This window comes from Salminus brasiliensis, chromosome 22 (genome assembly GCF_030463535.1).
Source record: "Salminus brasiliensis chromosome 22, fSalBra1.hap2, whole genome shotgun sequence".
NCBI classification, from domain to species: Eukaryota; Metazoa; Chordata; class Actinopteri; order Characiformes; family Bryconidae; genus Salminus; species Salminus brasiliensis.
The window spans coordinates 9,775,852-9,799,578 of record NC_132899.1 but is presented as its reverse complement, the minus strand read 5'-3'; the positions used below and the strand labels follow the sequence as shown (position 1 = coordinate 9,799,578).

Below are 23,727 nucleotides of genomic sequence, written 5' to 3'. Positions count from 1 at the left end.
TGAGTTGGGGAGTTGGGCATGATGTGGGCCAGTGGTCGTTCAACATACAATCAAATTCTCACAATAATGCTCCAAAATAAAATACAACCTTCCCTTGACAGTAGAGATTTTTGGTTTTTTAATATCCTTGATTTGACATGTTTGACATAGTCAAATTTTACTGTGTACAAATATAAAACATATATGTCCATCACTTTGATATATATGCAAATATGGCCATATGTCAGATTTCCATGAGGGAAAAATGCACAAATGTGACTGGAAGTACAGTTTGCACAATAGTGAACTATAAATAATAATATCAAAGCACTTTTTATAAGTCTGAGAATGGAATAATGGACGGCAACTCTATTATACTCAAAGCAGAATCATCTATACGTGTACATATGAGTCCATGCATCGTTACAGTGCATTGTTACAGTACTATTAGGAAAGTGGTATATATTTGCATATAATAGATTAAACCCCTTTGTCTGTCATTAAGTCATTATCTGCTAATGTTTGTTTCTCTTTGTGTTGTTTTCTACAGCGATGGAGGAGCTGGTGGCGGAGCTGCGGGTCTTTTTGGAGCTGCTGGACAGGGAGTACTTGACCGCAGCAGTGAGAGAGAAGAAACAACAGATCTCCAACATTCTACACAGAGTCCTGTCTGCTAAAGGTCACTGTTAAACACTTCACTAAACTGAGCCGAACACCCCTCTGATTCTGTCTTTATACAATAAGCTCCTCTTATAGCCCTATTTTCTACTTCCAAAGTGGTAGTTATAAAGTCGTTGCACAAAATGCAAATGCGAGTCGGTTTTCAAAACTCCCGTTTGTAATTACAGCTTTGAGGAACATTCATCATATTCAGTGGTTATCGTATTTGCAATAATTCCAAAAGCACATGAAGGCAGTACTAGAACCTTTTTCACCCTACCCCACTTCTTAGCTTGGACATTCCTTATAAATGCACTCACTTAGGTTCAAACTACTCAGTGTACTCAGTCTGCTGGACCTCAACTTTCCTCCCATTACCTCACATCGCCCACACCTTCAGTCTCTCCGCAAACCTATATTTGCAACTCTTTCCTTCTTTCTTTCAAACTGCTGCTTTTATCAGTCATTCACTAGCATTACACTGTGAACCCACCCTGCCTTGAAGTTTGGTATTGCTTGACTAAATAAGTATTTCTCACTGTAAGTGTATGCTGTTAGCTGCCCAAAACACCCAGCTTTGTGACTGAGGCTATATTTTGTGCTTTCTAGTAGACTTGAGTGAAGTAAAAAACTGAAAAATGTCCAGGACTGTTCCTAAGCATTATTTATTTATCAAATGCTTTAAGATTCAGTCATTAATTCATATACAGGAAATATTAGGATTGTTTAGGTGTTTGATTTAGCATATCTTGTGGCGACCCACTGGGTTTTATTTTAGGATCAATTAAATTTATATTAATCCTAAAAGTAATGTAGTTATGAAAGGCTACAGATACTTAAAGCCTTACGTCCTGTTTCAGTGATGACAGTTCCCAGGCTAGCTAGCCGATTAGAAATACAACTTTTTGCTGACTTGACCTTGACATATGTTCAAATGTTTGTGGACGCCCCTTTCTAATGAATGCATTCAGCTACTTTAAGTTGCTTCCTGTAGAGATGTCCTGCCAATTGAACAGGACTCTCTGGAGAGGATAAACATGAACCTTTTGGCATCATGCCTAATGCCAGACGTGAGCTAGAGGGGTGTAAAGCTCCCCAGCAGTGAGCTGTGGAGCAGTGGAACTGTGTTCTCTGGTGGAATGATGGATGGTGCTGCATCCAATACTTTTGGAATGAGTTGGGGATTAGGTGTGGATAGGGGTGGTTATCATCCAACATCCTGAACTCACTAATGTTCTTGTCGCTGAATGCAATCAAATCCTCACAGCAATGTTTCTACACTCATCAACATTACTGCCTGGGCCCTGCATGTCATTATGTAAAGGTCTGGCTCTTTAACCTTTAGATCTGCTAACTGCGCTTCTGCTTTCTGGGTTTGCTATTTCAGAGCCGTCCTATAAAGCTGAAATCCACAGTTCACTTCCTGCACCTCCTCAGATGCCCCTTCCAGAGATCCCTCATCCATGGCTGGTAAGATTTTTGTAGATGTACTGTATGATCTTGATGACTGATCATGAATGTCTGTCCGTTTGTCTTGACTTGAAAATGAAAGCTGGAAGTAGAGTCGAACAAAAACACTCCGATATTATATCATTTATTATATCATTAATCATTTCCAATTTCCAATTTCCAATCAATTCAATTATTTAAAAAATTGATCTGTTCATTATATGCCCACAAATGTGTTCTTTTATAACAACAGTTGCTAGCTTTACAAAATTTTACAAAAGTGTTGCTGGGTTAGACAAGCTTTCCAAAACTTTATAAAACAGTGGCTAGATATGCTTTACAAAACTTAACAAAAAGGTGGCTAAATGTGCTTTACAAAACTTTACAAAAGTGGCTAGGAATGCTTTACAGAACTTTACAAAAGAGCAGCTTGTTTGGACAAGCTATATGGTATGCTTTACAAAACAAAAGAGCGGCTAGGTTGGACAAGCTTTACACAACTTTACAAAATAGTGGCTATGTATGCTTCACAGAACTTGTGGCTAGGTGTGCTTTACAGATATTTACAAAAAAGTGGCTAGGTGTGCTTTACAAAATTTTACAAAAGTGGCTAGGTATGCTTTACAGAACTTTACAAAAGCGTGGCTTGGTTGAACAAGCTATATGGAATCCACGGGCTAGGGCTCACTAGCAGACATTTCCAGACTGAGAATCTGAGCTGAAGCTGAGTCAAAATCATTGTAAATATTGTGCTGAAAATCACATGCATGTCGTTTCCAATCTGCCTAAAATCAGTAAGCTTTAGCAACTTAGTCCATCTTCATAGCGTAGCATTTTAAACTGGAACACAGCATTGTGGAGATAATCATTTGGTAGACGCTCTTGTCCAGAGCCACTTACAGTTTAGTCATCAAGGCACTACATCTTAAAAAATGACAACGGTAAAAGAATGGTAAAAAAAAAGTAGTGATTTTAAGTCTTGTTAAGCTTTGGGCAGTGAAATGGCAGTCCACTGAAATGTCCGATAAGTTCTTAGGTCTCTATAATGTGTGATACAGATGCAGACGCAGCATTGTAAGAGCTGTGGACTGAAGCTGCTGCTGTAGCTGTATCCAGATGCAGTGATGCTGTTGCTTAAGGAGGGCATTTTATGGCCTCTGTAAAACAGCAGCAGGAAGTGTTCACATGAGTTCCCTTCATGTCATATGAGCTCATATTCACCAACACATGACCCTGCTGTGGTGTTGTCTGTAACACATGAAACAAATTAAGCCCTGTGTGTGCACATACATGTGTGTGTGTGTGTGAAGATGTTTTAATATGACCATGACATTCCTCATGTCTGTAATCTAATAGTCCGATGCGCAGTCAGCACTAACACTGTTTCTAACATAGCAATCACCATAATTAAAACATTCAGGGCTGTCCTAGTCATCCATGCCTGACCCTACTGTAAGTATGAGTGTGCTTGTGTGTGTGTGTTGGGGGGATTGTGTGAAGGGGCTGCTGTTCCTGGAAGGGGGCAGGGGTTATTGGAGTAAGGGATATAGTGGAGGAAAGGAAAGAAAGAGGAGAATTGTCTTTTTTCGGTGCATTCTTTCTCTCCTAGAAGCAGCCGCCTGTTCTTTATAGTGCAGGGCTCTGACCTCTGCAGGAACCGCCAGACCTGGCCAGGCAGAGAGAAAACTGAAGTTCTTTGCATTTTTTCTGTGCCTTTAAATTACACGGTTCAGCTTTTCGGCCCGTCTCTCTCTGTGCTCAAATTTAGTCCTGAGTCAATGAGCTAGGTTTATAAACTCCCTTTCATCTTCCTGCTGTTGCCAAACCGAAGCCTGCTGCAGCAGTTTGTCTGTGTGTGTGTGTGTGTGTGGTTGTTTTCATACACTCTGAAGACAAAAAATATATAGCTTAACTGTTTTTGGTTGGAGTAACTGTCTTTTCTGTCCAGGGAAGAAGGCTTTCTACTATATTTTGGAGCATTGCTGTGAGGATTTGATTGCATTCAGTGACAAAAGTGTTAGTGAGTTTAGGATGTTGGATGATCAACACCTCACCTCATCACTGACGTCCCAGCTCATCACAAAAGTATTGGATGGAGCACCATTTATCATTCCATAGTGCACAGTTCCACTGCTCCACAGCTCAGTCCTGGGGGGCTTTGTACCCCTCTAGCCCATTTCTGGCATTAGGCATGGTGCCAATAGGTTCATGTTTATCTGCTCCAGAGAGAACTATTCTATTAGCAGTACCTCTCTACAGGGACTAGACAAGCTGTATTTGCACATCAGTGCAGCTTAAAGTATCTCAATGCATTTATTAATAGGGGTGTCCACAAACATTTGGACATCTGTCTGTCTGTCTATGTATATGTCTGTCTAATTATCCATCCATCCATCCAGCATGCCAGTGAGCCAGCCAGTCAGCTGTCTATACATGTATGTGTGTGACATACATATAGGATATTACATATGTAGGTAAATATGTCACAACATTGTATCTCCCTTTTTGATGTTTTTTGCATAATGTGAATCTTGCAGTTGTTCCTTACATTTTCTCTAAATTTTATGATGAAAGGACCAATAGAAATGCTCCGAAATGGAATAAAACTTCCATTGAAAGGCTTTCTGTAAAGTCCTGTATTTTGGAGACACATGACAATCTATAGCGACAATCTATGCATAGTGTTATATAGATCTATAAAGTGGAAATAATGGGAAATATACATGACCCTACATCCCAAAAAGATATAAAAACAAGTGTGTGTGCTTTACCAGAACCTTCTCTGGCCCTCATAAGTGGAGTGGCCAAAGCCACAGAGGGAGAAGCTGGAGAGAGGACTAGAGGGAAGAAAGGAGAGAAGGAAAGAAGGGCAGTGTGTGTGGGTGGGGAAAAGGGCCATGGACAGGACAGCAGACGCCATGCTACGAGGAGGGAAGAATCATGTCTGGCGTGTGTGTGTGTGTGTGCGTTTGTATTGAGCTAAACTCTGAGTGGCTGTGGGTTGTATTAAAGTTTGGCAGCTGTTGCTGCACATACACTGTAATGACCCCAGAGGTGGAATGTTTGTGCCTAGTCCGCGCGCTGGCGGCTAAATGCTAGTTTGTCGTTCACAAACTCCTCCATCTGTCTCCCTCGCTTTGACACAGGCTGCAGGACAGAAGACCAATCAGAATCGGCCATGATCAGGATCTGTGAATTCTTACTGATAAACCTAACGACCCAGTGTGAATAAGTGAGAACAGTCTAGAACAGTGTGAATGAGTGAGAACAGTCTAGAACAATGTGAATGAGTGAGAACAGTCTAGAACAGTGTGAATGAGTGAGAACAGTCTAGAACAGTGTGAATGAGTGAGAACAGTCTAGAACAATGTGAATGAGTGAGAACAGTGTGAATGAGTGAGAACAGTCTAGAACAATGTGAATGGAACATTGCTCAAAGTTATAGAACAGTGTGCATGAGTGAGAACAGTCTAGAACAATGTGAATGAGTGAGAACAGTCTAGAACAGTGTGAATGAGTGAGAACAGTCTAGAACAATGTGAATGAGTGAGAACAGTCTAGAACAATGTGAATGGAACATTGCTCAAAGTTATAGAACAGTGTGAATGAGTGAGAACAGTCTAGAACAATGTGAATGAGTGAGAACAGTCTAGAACAGTGTGAATGAGTGAGAACAGTCTAGAACAGTGTGAATGAGTGAGAACAGTCTAGAACAATGTGAATGGAACATTGCTCAAAGTTATAGAACAGTGTGCATGAGTGAGAACATTGTAGAACATTGCTCAGCATATTAGAACAATGTGAATGGGACGTTTCATGACATTCTAGAACAGTGCAAATGAGTAAGAACATTCTAGAACATTGCTCAATGTTCTAGAACATTGTGAATGGGACACTGTGCAACATTCTAGAACAGTGCAAATGAGTGAGAACATTCTAGAACATTGCTCAGCATATTAGAACAGTGTGAATGTCACGTTTCATGACATTCTAGAACAGTGCAAATGAGTGAGAACATTCTAGAACATTGTGAATAAGTGAGAACAGTGTGAATAGGAAAAAAACAAATTAAAGGGGAAACTGTAGAAGAGCATATATGGTGTAGAACGTTCTAGAGCCATGTACAATGGAAGAGAATATTTTGGTGGGCATGTGGGAAGACACTGTGTATAGAATATATATATATATATATATATATATATATATATATATATATATATATATATATATATATATATATATATATATATATATAAACCATCCCCAACACAGCAACACAGGGATTGAGGAGAGAGGAGTGAGTAAGCAGTAGAGAAAAAGAGCGAGTTAGTGAGAGAGAGAGAGAGGACAAAGCATGACCGTGAGAGAGAGAGAGAGAGAGAGAGAGAGAGAGAGAGAGAGAGAGAGAGAGAGAGAGAGAATACCCGCTTTTGTTATTATTAGTTTAACCTACTTCAGTTCTGTCTGGCTTTAGCACCGCTGCCTTTTACAGGAAGAAGGAAAAGCGCAGCCAAGCTGACAAAGTCAGAAAGAAGAAGAAGAAAAAAGGTAAATGAGCAGCCAGGAGAACCTCACACAATCTTCCTCCACATCTGCAGTACTGTTAAATCCACCCATCATATTTCTGTCTGCCATGAGCTGTATCTCTTACTGTTGGCTTGGCATGGAGTTCACCTGTGTGTGAGTGTGTAAGCATTATACACAGCGTTTCTATGAAGGAACAAAGGTTCTATGTAGTACTAAAAAGGTTCTGGTGATATACTGACCCATTTATTAGAGGTTCTATATAAAGAACCATCTACACAATATTTTCTATTACTGTGCAGGATCATTTAACGAGAGAAAGAACCATTTAAGCATTCGAGTGCATTGCCATGGTTACGGTATACACTATATGTCCAAATGTTTGTGGACACCTCTTCTAATCAATGCATCCAGCTACTTTAGGTTGCACCCACTGCTGACACACAAATGTGCAAATGCACACACAGAACTTGTCCAGTCCCTGTAGAGAAGTACTGCCAGTAGTTAGGACTCTCTGGAGCAGATAAATATCAACCTGTTCGGATCCTGCCTGATGCCAGGCGTGGTCCAGAGGGGTAGAAAGCCCCCCAGCTTTTTAGCCTCCATCTAATGCTTTTGGGATGAGTTGGGGATGAGATGTGATGGTGATCATCTAACATCCTGACCTCACTATCCCTCTGTTGTCGCTGAATACAATCAAAACCTCACAGCAATGCTCTAAAATCTAGTAGAAAACCCTCTCTGGACAGTAGAGACAGTTACTCTAACAAAAGCAGGATAAACTCTTATTATAATACACTTGATTTGAAGGAACAATTAATAAGCAGTGTCCCAAAACCTTTGTCCATATAGTGTAGGTTCTATATATACTACAGAACCATTGATGTTCTTTTTAAGGGTGTATTCTATCTTTTTCAGTTCGACACCTTTACACCATTGTTTTTTTTTCATTGCGTGTGTGTGTGTGTGTGTGTGTGTGCGTGTTATCCCGACTCTTACACTGTAGACAAAAGGTCCTATGCTGTCCTACAAAGGGTTCTTTGACTCATAACAACAATAGAGCTATCTTTTAAAGGTTCTATAACAAACCATCCACAAGTTCTTCTAATACAGGGAAGAACCATTTAACCAGGCAAGGAACCAGATAAGAATCCAGATGCATCGTCATGGTTCCATATGGGTTCTATAGTTACTAAAGAACCCATTAGAACCTAGAACCTATTTTGCCTTTCACTTCCACTTCCAGCCTCTTAGTCACCTTTATACCATTGTTTCATTCTCGTTCTGTATGTGTGTGTGTATGTGTGTATGTGTGTGTGTGTGTGTGTATGTATGTGTGCGTGTGTGTGTGGTGGGGGGGTGTAAGGGAATATGGGGCAGCCATTGCAGACCCTGCTGAGACGTTAATGACTTCCATCTGTGTTGACGTTGGCTTCTAAACCCCTCCCCACCCCTCACATCAGATCCCTACACAGACACACACACACACACACACACATAACACTGACAAGCGTACACTTCTGAGTATTCACCCACAAACCCTAAAACAGTCTTACTTTAGCAGAAATGCTACAGACTGCGAAAAAGTCCCTCTCTATCTCTCTATCATTCTCTCTCTCTCTCTCTCTCTCTCTCTCTCTCTCTCTCTCTCTCACACACACACACACACACACACACACACACACACACACACACACACACACACACACACACACACTGAACTACTTGTGTTAGGACCTTAAAGCAGTTAGAGAATGAGCTGCTTCCACTCCTCCACATGATCTACAGAAGTTTCCTATCTCCTCTTATCACCCTACACTCATCTCTCAGTGTGTATTCTAGCAGATAAACTGTGTCCAAATGTTTGTGGACACCCATTCTAATACTTGTATTCAGCTACTTTAAGATTCCCATTGCCAACAAAGATGTGGAAATGCACATCTGATACATTCATCCAATACTTTTGGGATGAGTTGGGGAATTGGGGATGAGGTGGGGTAGTGATCATTCTCTGAATGCAGTCAAATCCTCACAGCAATGCTCCAAACTCTAGTTAAAAGCCTACCCTGGACAGTCAAGAGCAGGTCTACAGCCCTTTTGCAATACCCTTGATTTCAGAAGAAACAATGAACGAGCAGGTGTCCCGATACTTTTGTCCAAATAGTGTAGCTTTGTGTTTGTCCTCTCAGTGGTCATACAGTGTGTCGTATGCAAGCGCTCCACTGTTAGCCGTGCAGTGAGTAAGACTTGTAGGACTGAGAGCTTTGCTCAGGCCAGGCCTGTGCTGTACTCTGTTTCTGTCCTCCCTTTTATGGAAGCCTGACCGCAGTCTGGAATGCAATGACCTAATCCCTCATTGTGTCATGGACAAAAGGAGGAAAATGGATTATGATTCATACACAACAGTACACGTTTCGCTGTCGCTATGGAGACACTAGCATCTCTTTTTTTTATGCTATAGCCAGTGAGAAGAAAATGCTCTGGAAATGTTCAAAACTGTAAAAGAGTGGACAGCTCTGCAGCGCATGTGGAAAATGTATTCCGGTACACATATAAACACGCGTATTGCTTACAGAACACTAGAGTGTTGGTGTGATCTCCATAAATGTGTGTACTATTGTGGTCGTGCAAAAAACTCGCAACTTAACAGGACAAATTGCTCCTTAAATTTCAGTGGAAGTTGTAAAAATCTTTATTTCAGGTCATGAAATTTTCCCACAATGTTAAAAAAATAAAGTTAGATTCAAATTGTGTGAAAAAAGTGAAAACAGAAACATCGGAAATAGAAGGTTCAAGAAAAAGAAACAAACAGGATACTAGACTGAATCTCGGCCAGTCCAGACACATTTTAATGGATTGGGTATCGACTACTTTAATCCCAGTCCAGTTCCGAGTCATCTGGTGTCCTCAAGGCGCCGTTAACGGACATTATTGCTCAGCCAGCTGCAGCAGCAGTGCGGACGTTCTCAGAAGGTAAATAAAAGAGTTGCGGTTCTGCAGTGTGGAGCTATTTCACAGTGGAACAATGTTTTACCGGCTGGAGAAACGCTTGTCTTTCTCTACTTATAAACCAGCACTGAAGAGCCCATTCAGAACTGAGTGGAAGCTAATGCTAATGCTAATATGCACATGCTGTACACAACTGGACGTGGTCTCTCCTGGTGGGTACATGGCGCTCTTTCCCCTCATCACTCCCCTCACACTTAAAGTGGTGTTGGCCCGCACAGGCGTCTGTTAGCAGGTGTGGTGGATCTGGAGTGGGGTGCGAGCTGCCCGGGAATGCCGCATCAGCGGCAGTTTGGAAATAGGTGGTGGCTGGCTTTGCATGGATTGGCGGACACACGTGTTAAGTCTTTACTCTCCCAGTGACAGGAGCACTGACAGATTTGGGAATGTTATGTACAGAACTGCCAGACGAGCAGACTTACACAGTGAGTGGGTGGGCCATGTGAATGGAGTGGTGATCTGGTCACCATGTGGGTCAACTGCCAACCTTGTCAGAGTAGGCTCCGTCATTCTACTCTGTAAGCAAGGCAATGGGAATTTCCCCACTGCGGGGCTAATAAAGGACTATCTTATCTTATCCCACCTTCTCCTTAATGTATCTATCTGTTACCAGTATTTAGCCCAGAAGAGGTGGTTCACTCAGGGCGTCATGCAAGCTAGAGCCACCAGTGCCTGTGTCAGTAATGTATAATGGCCTATAATGGAGCAAAAACTACAGTATATCATATCATATCGTGAAACGTCACACACCTTAGACTGTGTGTGTCTGTGTGTGCCTGTGCGTGTGAAGGTAGGTTGAATGCACATACTGGACAGAGGAAATCTTGACGTCTAGACAGTGTGATTGATTGAGTGTGTGAGTGAGTGTGTTTTCCTGGCTCTGTGCACTGGGGCAGTCCCAGTACAATAGGTCTGGCCCAGTCTGGCCCAGACTTGTGTTAACACCTATATGTGCACGCATGCACACACACACACACGCACACAAACACACACATACTCACATACAGACATAATGCTTGTTTGAGTAGCCCGACATGTTTGCAGGCTGAAGAACAGACATGAGAGTGATGAGGAGAGAAGGAGGGATGAAGGAGAAGAGAGAGAGAGAGAGAGAGAGAGTAAGAATGTTGGAAGTGGGTGTGTGTGCACTCCTGTGTTTTGTCTAGGTGGGTGAAGGTATGTTTTGCTATGTGCAGGCATGCATTATGTTGAATTGCAGCCCAGCCCTAAAGCCTAAAGTGGAAATGTGCCTAAAAATACTCGAGCTACTCAGGTCCGGAACGCTGCTTCAGCAAGGCACGGCCCTCTCCGGATCCAAGCCTGGAATTCTCCATTCCCCTCGGGCTTAAATGCCCCAATGAACCAAGGCCTGAACCGGCAGCCTTCCAGTCCTACCTTGGTTTTGTGGCTTGAGAGGATGTCAGGGTCCTGTGGAGCCCAGTTTGGAACTGATAAAACAGGGCTTATGTTTCTGGAGAAACTGGAACAGGGTGGACATTGACCGAGAGCCTATCAGACAAGCAGGACTGGGTCTGACCTTATCATTTTCCACATTTTCACAGCTGCACACATACTTTCTGACTTATTAAAATATGCTTTGTACCACGCCTTACTAACCCCTTGAACTTCAGGCTTATTTTTTTCCTTTTCATTGCTATTATTTTATTATTGTTTTATTTGTATTATTTATAGACCAATTATTCAGTAATGTCCAATTATTCAGGAAGTGCTATGAAGCAAATATGTAACTTATGTTGTTTGATGGGTGAGGAATTGAAGTATGGGCCTACCTAAAGGCTTTTAGGCTTTAAAGGATTAACCCCTTTTGTTGGAGGCCATATTGGGGGTCTTTAATTTAGCAAAAACATCTAATTATGACACAATACACATCACATTATTTCATTTTTCAGAGAGTTGACACATTGGAACAGACAAAAAAAACCCCACAACTGTTACATTTACTAAATGTTACTATAATATTTTACATATTGTTCAACAGTAAATACACTCTCACTCAACATGCAGTTGATCAGTGATCTTTAAATATGGCTGATATGTAACATTATGCTTTTCTTGGATCATCATGGTGCCTGGGTGTGGGTTTGATCATCTCTCTGGTCACTGTCTGTGAGGAGTAAGTGTGTGTGATGCTCTGTGACCTGCAAATATCAGCTTCAAATCATGTTGATGCTCCACTTATCTGTAATAGAGAAAACAGTGCTGCTGTCGCTGCTACTGTGGGCTTAGCACGCTACTGTCTGCACTATGTACCTTTGGTGAAGCGGGCAGGAAGGTGCTCATGAGAACTGCGTAACTCTGCATAATCCGAGTCAAATATGTGTAGATGCCTGTAAAATAACTCTACCGCCTCAGTCCACACACTTCTTTCACTTTCAATGACAGTTCTGTATCGCTCAGCTTGCCCAGAAATGTATGTATGTGTAAAGTGTGTCTTGTAGGGGGAGCCCAGGAGCAAGAAATACCAGTTCTCACATTAATGCTGCTTATGTAAGAATTAAGCACATAAGTGTATTAATATATTGAGTTAGCTTCGTTATTTGTGTATAGTGTTGTAATTCTGGCTCAATATAAACATTGTACGCTGATATGCATATTGCAAGGTTCAGGCACTGATGGTCCACTCATCTGAAAGGATGGTCGCTCAAGCCAAGCAGTATGTAGAGCTTGAACATCTCTGTTTACAGTTTGGTTTGTAGCCATTACATCTACTTATCAGGGAGAAGATTAACAACATCATTCACTATTAAGTCCAGAGCAAAACTGAAGAGGCAAACTTTACCACCAAACATGAACTGTTTAGTTGAGGGAGACAAACTGTGTAAATGTGACTTTTGATGAATCATTCATGAAACCGAAAGGTACTGTATTTTGCAGTTATGAAAGGAAGGAGCTAACGAGTGTTACAGTTGGAGGTTAAAGTAAGAGCTGTTTCAGGGAAATATAATCCAGATTCTATGACAAGCCACATTCAAACAAGAGCCAGAAAACATCTGTACATCCACTCCTGCTCTCCAGTCCAGAACTCTCCTGTGTCTGCTCAGTACGGTAAACAAGCTGGCCCGCACCGCTGAGACTGTGCAGGTTATCATGTGATTCATCAGGATTATCCATAACAGTTGTTAAATATTAAGAGCTGTGAACTTTCTCTCTTGTCATGGACGCCCTCTTCTCTCCCTCGTTCTGCCTAGGCTCTGTACTGAGACTAATTCAGCTCTGAGCTAGAAGAAGAGTCGAAGAGTAGCGGACAGGAGAGGCCACTTTAGGATACATACAATCATGCGCACACACACACACACACACACACACACAGAGTAGATGGGTCATTTTGTCCAGTCTGTTCTCTATTGTCTGTATCTGGCATTTATCTAAAAGTCAGTCTCAACTTAACCTCAACACACAGGACCATTTAACACACACACACACACACACACACACACACACACACACCTCAGATGTTGCAGTTTTTATGTAAAGAACCAGTGTTTTGGTACAAACTGAGTAAAAGAAATGAGATTCTGTTGTGAGGACAAAACCTCATATCTCTGTTTATGGTGTTTGTCTGTATTTAAAAGCACCAGCTGTCTCTTTGCGTTGTGAGCCAGTTTCATGATGGATAGTTAAACAGATTTTTGACTTGTATTACAAACGTGATACACTGACTTCCACTGAATGATAAGAATGCTTTTTGCCATTTCATTTGCTTTCGGAAATTCATTTGTTGCTGTTAAAGCAGCTTCTTTAGAAACAGCCGTGCACTGTACAAACACAAAGTACAGAAAGTTTATAAGAACTGGGGCTGGGCAATATGACAGTATTTTATCGTACTGTGCCACATTTTGTTTTGGTGGTGAACACGATACCTGCATATTTTCTGTTTTGCAGTAATTAACTGTAAATGATACTGTAAAGAATGGACATCAATTCCCACCGTTCATAGCAAGTAATATACCACATTTAAAAAGTAAAACTTCTGCATTTTTTTTAGCTCAAACTGTCCTCCCTGATCAGGAGCACATGACTTTCTTTAGCGCTGAATTGAGGCAGTGTTTAATTTGCACAGTGCGGCTTTCACATGAGGGAAGTTAAAACCTTATCAGTTTATTCCTGCTGTTATTGTAGCTAATACACTTTAGCAGGAAATGAGCACATTCAGGCCGCCTCTGCTAGCCAACAGCAACAGTTCCAAGCACACAAGGGCTTGAAGTGGAACAGACAGGGGAGAGTTTCACCTGGGAGAGAACCTGCTGCTCGCTGTGTCAGGATGTAAGCGTTCATTTCCCAGATTTCTCCCTGCTCAGGCCTCCTTTCCCCACCCATATTATTCTTTGCCCTTTCTCTAAAGGTTGATGATTGGGATTGGACTGGGTGAGTGTGTGTGTGTGTGGTGAGATTTGATGACCTTGGGGAAAAAGAGCAGAGAGAGAGAGAGAGAGAGAGAATGATCCAAGGGGAAATGTGATAAACGCTTGGTCTGTAGCCATAGTATGAGCTATAGATGCAGAGAAGGACTCTCTGAACATGGAACAGTTTGGAAGTGTCACCAGTGGAAAGTTTGACAGAAGACAGAGAGAGGGGTGGGGAGAGAAAGCGAGTGAGAGAGATGGAAACCATTGAAACCATCTTAAACCATTACTGGTGTTTAATCATAGGGAGTGTATTAGGAGTTTGGATTATGATTGGAATTGATTTGAAAGTCTAGACTCTATGAACTTATGAAATTATCCATTTAAAGAACACTCCCATCTCCCAATTTCCAACTATAATCAGCTGCTAATTTAAAAAAATATATTATTATTATTTGAATCCTCTTCAACCCAAAGGGCCTGTTTGTTGACCCATGCTTCAATTCCTCACTGTCTCACTATATATATATTTTTATATATTAGTTGTATGGCACATAGTGTATTAAAAGCCTTACAGTTACTAATCAGTTATTATATGGAAAACATTGTAAATGGCTAATGAGTTCAAAATTAAACAGAATGCATGTATTAATATTTTAATTTGTTATTTGATCTATAAATAGTAAGTAAGTGACTTAGGTTGAACACTGTTCAGATGTCATTGAACACACCTCTGTACAACCCTGTTATCTTGCCTCAGTATGAAACATGTATACAACTTAAGCATTAACTTTTAGCCTAGCGTAGACCCCCGTTTGCTCCCCAGGCTTTCGCTTTTTCACATGCTAAGTTTGGGATCTCTTTTTGTGGACACTGGCCCAGGAAAAGCCGCTGTCACAAGGCCTGGTTGACGTCACAACCTGTATTCCCATAGCTAGCAGTGTCTGGAGGTGATGAGCTGCACTCCAGTATCAACAACGCCATATTGTCCTGAAGTTGATGCTGTGTTTTACTGTTTCGCCAGCTTTGACAAGGGCTTTTGCTAGTGGGATTCCAGCTCTGTTTTGGTTATGCCGGATTTTCTTTTGAGGTTCATGGTTTGACACAAATATCAGACTGATCCAAATGCTGACTATTTCGGGCACTAAAGCATGCCTGAGAAAGGGATTACAGCAGTGCCTTCCCTGTGTGCCACATCCTTTTCAGGTGTACAATAAAATATCAGCAGAATCATTACACTGTGCAGTTTTACAGGCGGTGGTTGTTCCATGCTGCATGTCTCACAGTGACGTTGCTGTAAGACTGTGGCGTGCCAGGTGGCATGTGTGATCAGCAGTGCTTTGGTCTCCAGAAGTGTGCTGGAATTTCCCCTGCCCAAAAGAGGGGGGTGGGGTGAAATAACGGTAGAAGTAGAAAGTAAAGGCAGACTTTCCATGCAGCAGGAGAGGAAGGAGAGAGAGAGGAAGGGACAAAAAGAGAGAGTTTGTGAGTTTGTCACAAGCTGTTTGCAGTGTCAACCGCCCCCCCGCACCCCTGTGAAACCCCCTTGTGGGTCAGTGCCGTCATGACAACAGCAGGTTGTCACATGTGCTTGCCAGCAGGGTCCCAAACACTAGCAGTATCCAACTTGTGCCCACATCAGGAAGTCTTTAGCTTAGCTAAGCTCACATTACCACACACACGCATACACATACACACACTTCATGAGCTCCCCGTAATGTAGCCCGGAGTAAGTACAGATGCTGGGTAACTGGGAGCAGGTGTGGCTGTGAGTCAGTTAGGGGCACAGATAATGAGGCCTACTGCTGGAGAAACTTAAGTGATCCATTACAGGGCTTATCAGACGCAGGGACACACCCACAATCCATCCTTCAGCTTTCCCTCATAGGTTGTCTCTGTCTATATTAGAGTGTTCAGAAGCCTTGCTAATAATTCTTTTAGTGAGGTAAACAGTACCAAAGAGCAGTACCACAGTGCAGTATATAGCCAGCCAGCCAGCCAGCCAACCATCCAACCAGCCAGCCATCTAGCCAGCCATCCATCCAGCCAGCTATCCAGCCAGCCATCCATCCAGCCAGCCATCTAGCCAGCCATCCAGACAGACAGACAGACAATATTAAATAAACATGTAGCATATAGTGTTATTTGTATATATGGAAACTGTGCTGCAAAATCAGCATGTTTAGAACCCACTGGTTTCTTAACATGCTGAAAACCTGTGCATTTGCATATATCCGATTATAGAGGGTATACACTGATGTCAAGTTCCCGCTGGAACACGTCCCGTTTAGTGGGACTGAGTGGCAAAACCTTAGGGTTAAACAAGGATTAAAACAAGAGATTATCTGCTCAAGTTAAAGGCATTTGAAATTTGCAGTGACCCATCCCAATTACCAAAGAGTCAATGGTCACCGATGTGTAGCCAGGAACGTCCAGCTAACTGAGGCTCAAATCACACATGTTTAGAAGATAAAGCTCTATATCTGAGACCACAACGTTGTGTAAATGGTCTTATAATTGGTCTTAAAGGTGTTTTCAAGCTAATTTAGTAGACTGGTTCATCCATGTTTGCTTGCTCTCCTTTTTAGCAGAACTTAGCATGTCATAAACTTGTAAACTACAGTAGGCTTGTTTTTTTTTTATTTTTTATTTAATTTACATTTAATTTACAGCTCGTTTACATTTATTTATTTACTCCTGAGCTCCCCCTACAGTTAAGAAGTGGACTTTGTGCTTCGAGCCACCACTAAAGAATGCACTTTCTATGTGCATTTTACAAGCTGAGAGATGCAGAACCGTCACAGAAAGTGAAAAAAGCATTTGAACTGAGGCAGTTTAGTAATAATAATATTCGAGGAATATTACAGGATTTTACATGAAAATGACTTGAGTTGCACAGAGGTACGCAGTTCTCACAAGCATAGCGATCACAGCGCTATTCTCCCTGCTACAGGTCAGTTGAGCATCAGCATCATTTTAAAGCTGTAATTGTCAAGTACAAATGCTCTCGCTGGATATCAGGGTAAAAAGTCATTATTATATACATGTCTAAGTGTTGACTTCCAGTAGCTAGTTCATGTAATCAGTCAATCATCTGATTACTGAATCATTCACAGTAGTTACTGATACATTCAGTATCAGACTTGCCAAAAAAACACTTTAAGTCAGAGCACCTCTCTCTCTCTCCCTCCTGCAGCCTCCAGATAACGGGCCGCCTCCCTTGCCCAGTTCCTCGCTTCCTGAGGGCTACTATGAGGAAGCGGTGCCGCTGGGTCCTGGGAAAGCTCCAGAATACATCACTTCCAGTGAGGACACTTCTTTTTCTTAAATTGCCTGCACACACACACACACACACACACACACACGATACGCGAAATTTTTACACTATTTTTTTTTCTAACCTTTAAATAAAGTTTGACAGTTTTCTTTCCTAAGCTGTTACCTCAGCACTAAAGCACATATTGACAATATTCTGGCCTACAGCTGGTTGAAACAGCTGCCGTTGATTAAAAGTGCTAATGATCGCTGACATCACAACAAGGCTGATGAAATGTGCTGCCTTTGGCATTACTCTCAGCACTGTCACTAATATCATCACTACTAGACACACATACGATTTAGTTTTCCTCTAACTGATGAAGAAATCATGCCCACATGTATCAAAACATTCTGTTCCCAAACTTTTGATGAGCAATATATACCCTCTGCCAACACAGACTGAACAACAGAAGATATGAGATCCACAGGGTCTTACCTCTGTCCCTCTCTCTCCTCTCAGATTATGACTCGGATGCCATGAGCAGCTCGTACGAGTCGTATGATGAGGAAGAGGAGGACGGGAAGGGTCAGAAGATGAGGCACCAGTGGCCCTCAGAGGAGGCCTCCATGGACCTGGTGAAGGACGCCCGCATCTGCGCCTTTCTACTACGCAAGAAGCGCTTTGGGCAGTGGACCAAGCTACTGTGTGTTATCAAGGACAACAAACTCCTGGTAAGCCCAAACACACACACACACACACACACACACATAGAAATTTTAATATTGGCCTATTATTAGTATTATTATGTTAGCTATTTAAATATAATTGCTCAGTATTTAACTTAATGCAATTTAATTAAATTTAATTTAATTTATAGTTTATAGTTACTCCAACAGCAGGACACCCTTAATTTGGTAAGAGAACAAAGAATGATCAGTACTTTGATCCAATACTTTGATCCAATACTTTGATCCAGTACTTTGATCCAATACTTTTTTATTTTTATTCTGTCTCTCAGTGCTATAAGTCGTCTAAAGACCACACCCCTCAGATGGAGCTGCTCCTGTCTGGCTGCAGTATCACACACATCCCCAAAGACAGCAAAAAGAAAAAGCATGAGCTGAAGATCGTCCACCAGGGGGCCGATGCGCTGGTGCTCGCCGTGCACAGCAAAGAGCAGGCCGAGGAGTGGCTGAAGGTAAAGACGAAATTCTAAATCTGTGTGTAATGCTGATACAGCACTAATGGAACCCTGCCTCAGCTCTCGAACAGCGCTGCTCTCACACTGAGACACTGAAGCGTTCCCTTAGCAACTGTCTGTAAACTTCATAGAGTCTTAGACCTGCTGTCTCACTGACCAATACCACAGTCATGCTGGTCAAGTTAAAGAAGAGTGTACACGGTCATACCGAAGACATCATGTCATCGGTGCAGAGAGAGTTCTCTCTCTCAGTTTTAAAGGTTTAAAAGTACAACAGAAACTCATTAAGAGAAAAATGGCAAAAATGACAATACCTGAAACAATTAGCATACAGGCTAATCATAATCACTAAAAAACTTCAACAAAGGGTTAATAACCACAATTATAATCATGTTCATATGTCATTAAAACAATTAGCAAACTACTAAGATACGTGGATTAGTTACATATACTCATCAATAGGGTCAATAGGGTCGTGATGTGGTTATCGACTCTTAGGCAGTGTCTCTCTCTCTCTCAGTTCAATTCAATTCAATTCAATATTTAGTAAAAGTATTGCCAAATCATCAAAACACCAAAAAAGTAAACTTATAAAATAAGCAATACAATTATTATTATTATTATTATTATTAATAAAGCATATTGAGGCATAAAGCCCCCGAGCATTGAGCTGTGGAACAGTGGAACTGTGCTGTCTGGGATTAGGTGGGGTGGTAATCATCCAAATCTCTGACCTCACTAACATTCGTGTTTCTAAACACAGTCAAATTCTCACAGCAATTCTCCAAAATCCAGAAGAAAGTCTTCCCTGGACAGCAGAGACACTTACTCCAACAAAATAATACTCTTGATTTCAGAAAAACCAATGACCAAACAGATGTCCCAATACTTCTGTCAATGTAGTGCCAACAGAGGTGTTTACAGCCTGGAAACTGCTAACAAAAACTGTAGCTTTATTTGAACTTTCTCTCTCTCTCTCTCTCTCTCTCTCTCTCTCTCTCTCTTTCTCTCTCTCTCTCTCTCTCTCTCTCTCTCTCTCTCTCTCTTTCATTCCTCCGGAAGTGTATGTGAGGTGCCAGAGCCTTCTTCCTCACATTGTAAACAGATGAAAGGGGTTATTTTTATGCCTGTGTTGAATCTTCTTATCTCGGACAGGATGATGAGTTTAAAGAGCTGTAGAGCTCAGATCTTAAACAACAGTCTGAACATCTGAGGGAAAGGATTTTAACATAATGTGTTTTGCGAGTGTGAGATATCCATCTTTCTGGTCTTATTTGTACTCTTACATCAAATAGCATGAGAGGAGAGGGGGCGTGTCCTCCTCCTCCTCCTCTTTCTCAGATGTCCAGGGTTGCTGTTTTACAGTCTCAGATCTATTGTGTGTCTGTTTAAAGAGATTTCCCTCCACATCTGGTTTTCGCAGCATCTCTGTCTGGTAGTGAGCGCTCCACAGCGGCTTTGCTGGTGATGAGGGTCTCAGGACTGACGTCACAGGCTTTACTCCGTGGCTCTGTGAGCTCTGGCTGGACGTGGCTGATCCGTTTACGGGCCCAGAGTTTGCTAATGCAGCTCTGACTGAGCAGACCTCGTCAAAACGCAGCCACAGCCTGGAAACAGCAGCTGGAAACAGCAGCTTTATTGTCAATTATACTTAAACTCTCTCTCACTCTCTCTCTCTCTTTCTCACTCTCTCTCTCACTCTCTTGTTCTTAAACTTTCTCACTCTTTCTCTTTTTCCCCTCTGTCTCCCTCTCTTGCTCTTTATCCTAAGCATAGTCAGAGTGTGTGATACCGCTTCTCCTCTGTGTTTGTAAGGGGCTTGTGTTTATTGGTTTGCGGGTGGGGAGGCACGTCTAGCCCCTTGCTTTCCGGCCTCGCACGGGTGCACGCCGCACGCTGCACAAATATACAATGCCTGCAAAGAGCGGGAAAGCAGCAGCAGTTGTAATTGCTGTTTGGGAGAAGTGCTGAGCTGGGTGTGTTTGGTCAGGTGTTGTGTGTATTGGAAACACACTGGAGTAATGATTGTGTGTGTTTGATAAATACGCTCCGCTCCTCTGACTGGACTCCCTCTCATTTATACTCTGTGTACTTCTACAGAGCCGACGGTCCTCGCAATCAGGCAGCTGGACGACTGGCCTGGTTGGGCTCCCTCCAGCACGAGCCGGCCTTGAGCAAACCCACACACACACACACACACACGTTCTCTCTACATCATTAGTACTAATGTGAAGGATATGTTCCCCCATAGGCTCTCTACAAACACTTTAGTCAGAGAGTGTGTGAGTGTGTGTGTGTGTTAGGCAGAAAGGTGAGAGGATGCACTTGAGTGATGGGTTGCTATGATGGAGATGCTGCCTGCTCTCTCTCTATATCTGCCCCTTTCTCTCTCGTCCCTCCCTCTCTCCTTGTCTCTTAAACACACTCGCTGTCTCTTCCTTTCTCTCTCTTCTAACTCACACACACATCACTCCATCTTTCTATGTCTCTCTGCCTGTCTCACTCACTTCCTTTCTCCTGTATCCCTCCTTCTCTCACTGTCTGTCCAACACAACCTCTCTCTCTCTCTAATTCTTTTTACCATCTCACTCTCACTCGCCCACTTTCTCATTCACTCTCTCCCACACACACGCTTCCTTTCTCTCTTCCTTTCTCTCATCCTTCCCACGTCAGCAGGGAGAGTTTTCAGGCTTTAACAATGGAATAAATCACGGGGAAGTGAAGGACGGACCATTACACAACCCACAGGCTTCCGTGCTCCATTAATGCTGTATTCAGTGATTGTTTGCTAATGACATGTTTATGGAAAATACTGGCCTTCTGCAGTTCCTGCTTCACTGCTAATTCTTTCCAGTGCTCTATCTCTCTTCAGATGTGTTTGCTTCTTTCTCTCCTCTTCTTATCCATCCTTTCCTCCCAGCACTTTGAGAATCTCCCCTCTCTCTCTCTCTCTCTCTCTCTCTCTCTCTCTCTCTCTATGTAGCAGTCCTCTGGCCAGGCCTAAGGAGGTGCTGGCTTTTGTCTTCTCTCTCTCCTTATCCTCCTTTTCCTCTTCCCCCTTTTAGCGTCTGTCTTTCCTCAGCCAGCTCTGGTAAGATGTGGAGTGTGTCTCTTGGTTGTCTGCTGTGTGTGTAATGCACTGCCACTTGTCCAGAGTTGTCCAGTCGTCTGCTCAGGCTGAACCTACCACTTGCCCTTCACTTTCGTCAAGGCTCCTGTACTTTGCTATGCGTCGCCTGCCACTTACCACTTGTGTGTGTGTGTGTGTGTGTGTGTGTGTTCACCAGTGTGGAATGATTAACCATTGTCTTTAGGTAAATTTAATTCCATTGACTGTCTCAGTCATCAACAGTACTTTCCTTATACGTAGAAAAGTAGCCCACTACCTTAACACACAGACATGAGCACATATATTGCAGTTTCAAAATTATTCAACCCCTTCATGACACACCCTCTTAGTACTTATTAGAGCACCCTTCTGCTGTTATACTTGCTGATCCAAACATACCTAAAAATGTTTGGTGGAGTGATGAAATAAAACTGGACCAATTGATCAGCGGTATGTTTGGAGGAGGAAGAATAAAGCTTATGCTGAAAAAAAACACTGTCTACAGTGAAGCAAGGCAGTGGGTCTGTGATGCTCTGGGGCTGCTTTGCTTCCTCTGGCGCCAGAAACCTGCAGCATGTGGAGGGAGGGCAAGATGAATCTAATGAAGAATCACAAAATGAGGAAGCTGAAGCTTGGGCATCATTGAACCTTCCAACAGGACAGTGATCCCAAGCATACCTCAAAATCCACTAAGGTTTGGTTTCAGAAGAAGTCCTGGAGGATTCTAGAGTGCCTGACTAGACCCCAATTTCACCCTAATTTGAAATGAGGGTTGAATAATTTTGATTGCAACTGTAGATCCATTTAAAAGTGGGCTTTGAATTCAGCTTTAAAGCATCTATATCTTGAAAGATTAAAGCCTGAAACTCAGCACATTGCAGAAGAACTTTATTCTAAACAGTTCTGATATGCTCAGATCGCTCGACCTGAAGAGGTTAAAACAGGCCTTTAGTTATTTATGAGATTTGACGTCTTTGTCAAATGCTGTTCATGCATAACTACATCACAGCATCCTGGCTATATGTAAGAGCTATTGGCATAGACCTGCCATTCATTGAGATTTTGAGGGAGTTTGGAAAAGTGCTTGTGATCTCGCACATTAATGTCATTTTATTGCTTTTATTGCCATTTTAAAACTCATTAAAAAGGCTCATATAATAATTAAAATAAACCGAATGCACACTATTGCAAGATTCTCACACAGACAGAATAGACATTTTAAAGAGGAGATGTTTTTTTCATGGAGCATATCCCCAAAACGCACCCTTGTTCAAGCCAAGCCATGTGACCACAGCCTGTAATTTTCCTGCGAGCCCGATTACGCATGCCGGCTGCCAAACCCCAGCATGCAGGGTTGAGTTGCACTATTCGGAGGAGCACAACCAAGATGGCTTCTGGCTTTTTGGTGGAGTTAGGGGTTAACTGACAAAATAGATAAGGCAAAAGCCATCGTGGCGTAACGTCACCTCAGTTTATACGCCTGCACTATCTGACCTCAGAAAGCTCCATCTGGCTCTTCTCAGTCATACTGCTCTGAGCTGTAGCGGTGTTTGAGCTCAGGTTATCCAGGGTCATGCTTGTGTGTGTGCTGGTGCTGTGCCTGCAGTGTGGATAACTCACACATTCACACAGCGTGGAGACGGCTAGGGGAGCAGTGATGCGTGTAACAGCCCGTTCAGATGCATTTTACAGGTTTGATTGCATGCGTGGCTGTGGCATTCACTGCTGTGCTTTGCATGGCAGCGTTTAATGAAGCTGCATGAGGCTGTTGAATGAAGGTAAATGGAGAATTCTTTCACCCTTGGATGTTGGAGAGTTGTGTAGCTATTGTCTTGTTTAGAATCAGCACTGACTTGCTCTCCACATAATGCATTCTAGTGCAAACCTCCTGCACCTGAACAATGCTAAAGTGATAGTCTGGCAAAAAGTCAAATTTACATTTTCTTCCCCTTATCTCAAATGTAGTCGATCCTCCTAGACATCTTTGGTGCCCTGGAGCCATGGGTTTAGTGTAGCTAAGAAGTAATGGAAACTTATACTGTAGCAATTAGCATTGTACAAACTGCCTGCCTGAATCAGCACACATTTACCTCAAACCACATCTAGCTATTAAGTAATTCAATATACTTGTCTATGTGGTTTCTGTATGGCATTTAATCTGCAAAAATCAACTACT

General features: G+C 42.3%; 1 protein-coding gene across 3 annotated transcripts in view; it reads left to right on the top strand.

The window, feature by feature from the left end:
• Positions 1 to 23,727, top strand: part of afap1 (actin filament associated protein 1) — an 80,626-nt gene that overhangs the window by 36,712 nt on the left and 20,187 nt on the right. For all 3 annotated transcript variants that reach the window (XM_072667571.1, XM_072667572.1, XM_072667570.1), the window contains exons 2-6: positions 530 to 658; positions 2,027 to 2,109; positions 17,179 to 17,287; positions 17,761 to 17,972; positions 18,260 to 18,439. In XM_072667571.1, coding sequence (XP_072523672.1) covers positions 530 to 658; positions 2,027 to 2,109; positions 17,179 to 17,287; positions 17,761 to 17,972; positions 18,260 to 18,439 — 713 coding nt within the window. The remainder of the gene's footprint in view (positions 1 to 529; positions 659 to 2,026; positions 2,110 to 17,178; positions 17,288 to 17,760; positions 17,973 to 18,259; positions 18,440 to 23,727) is intronic.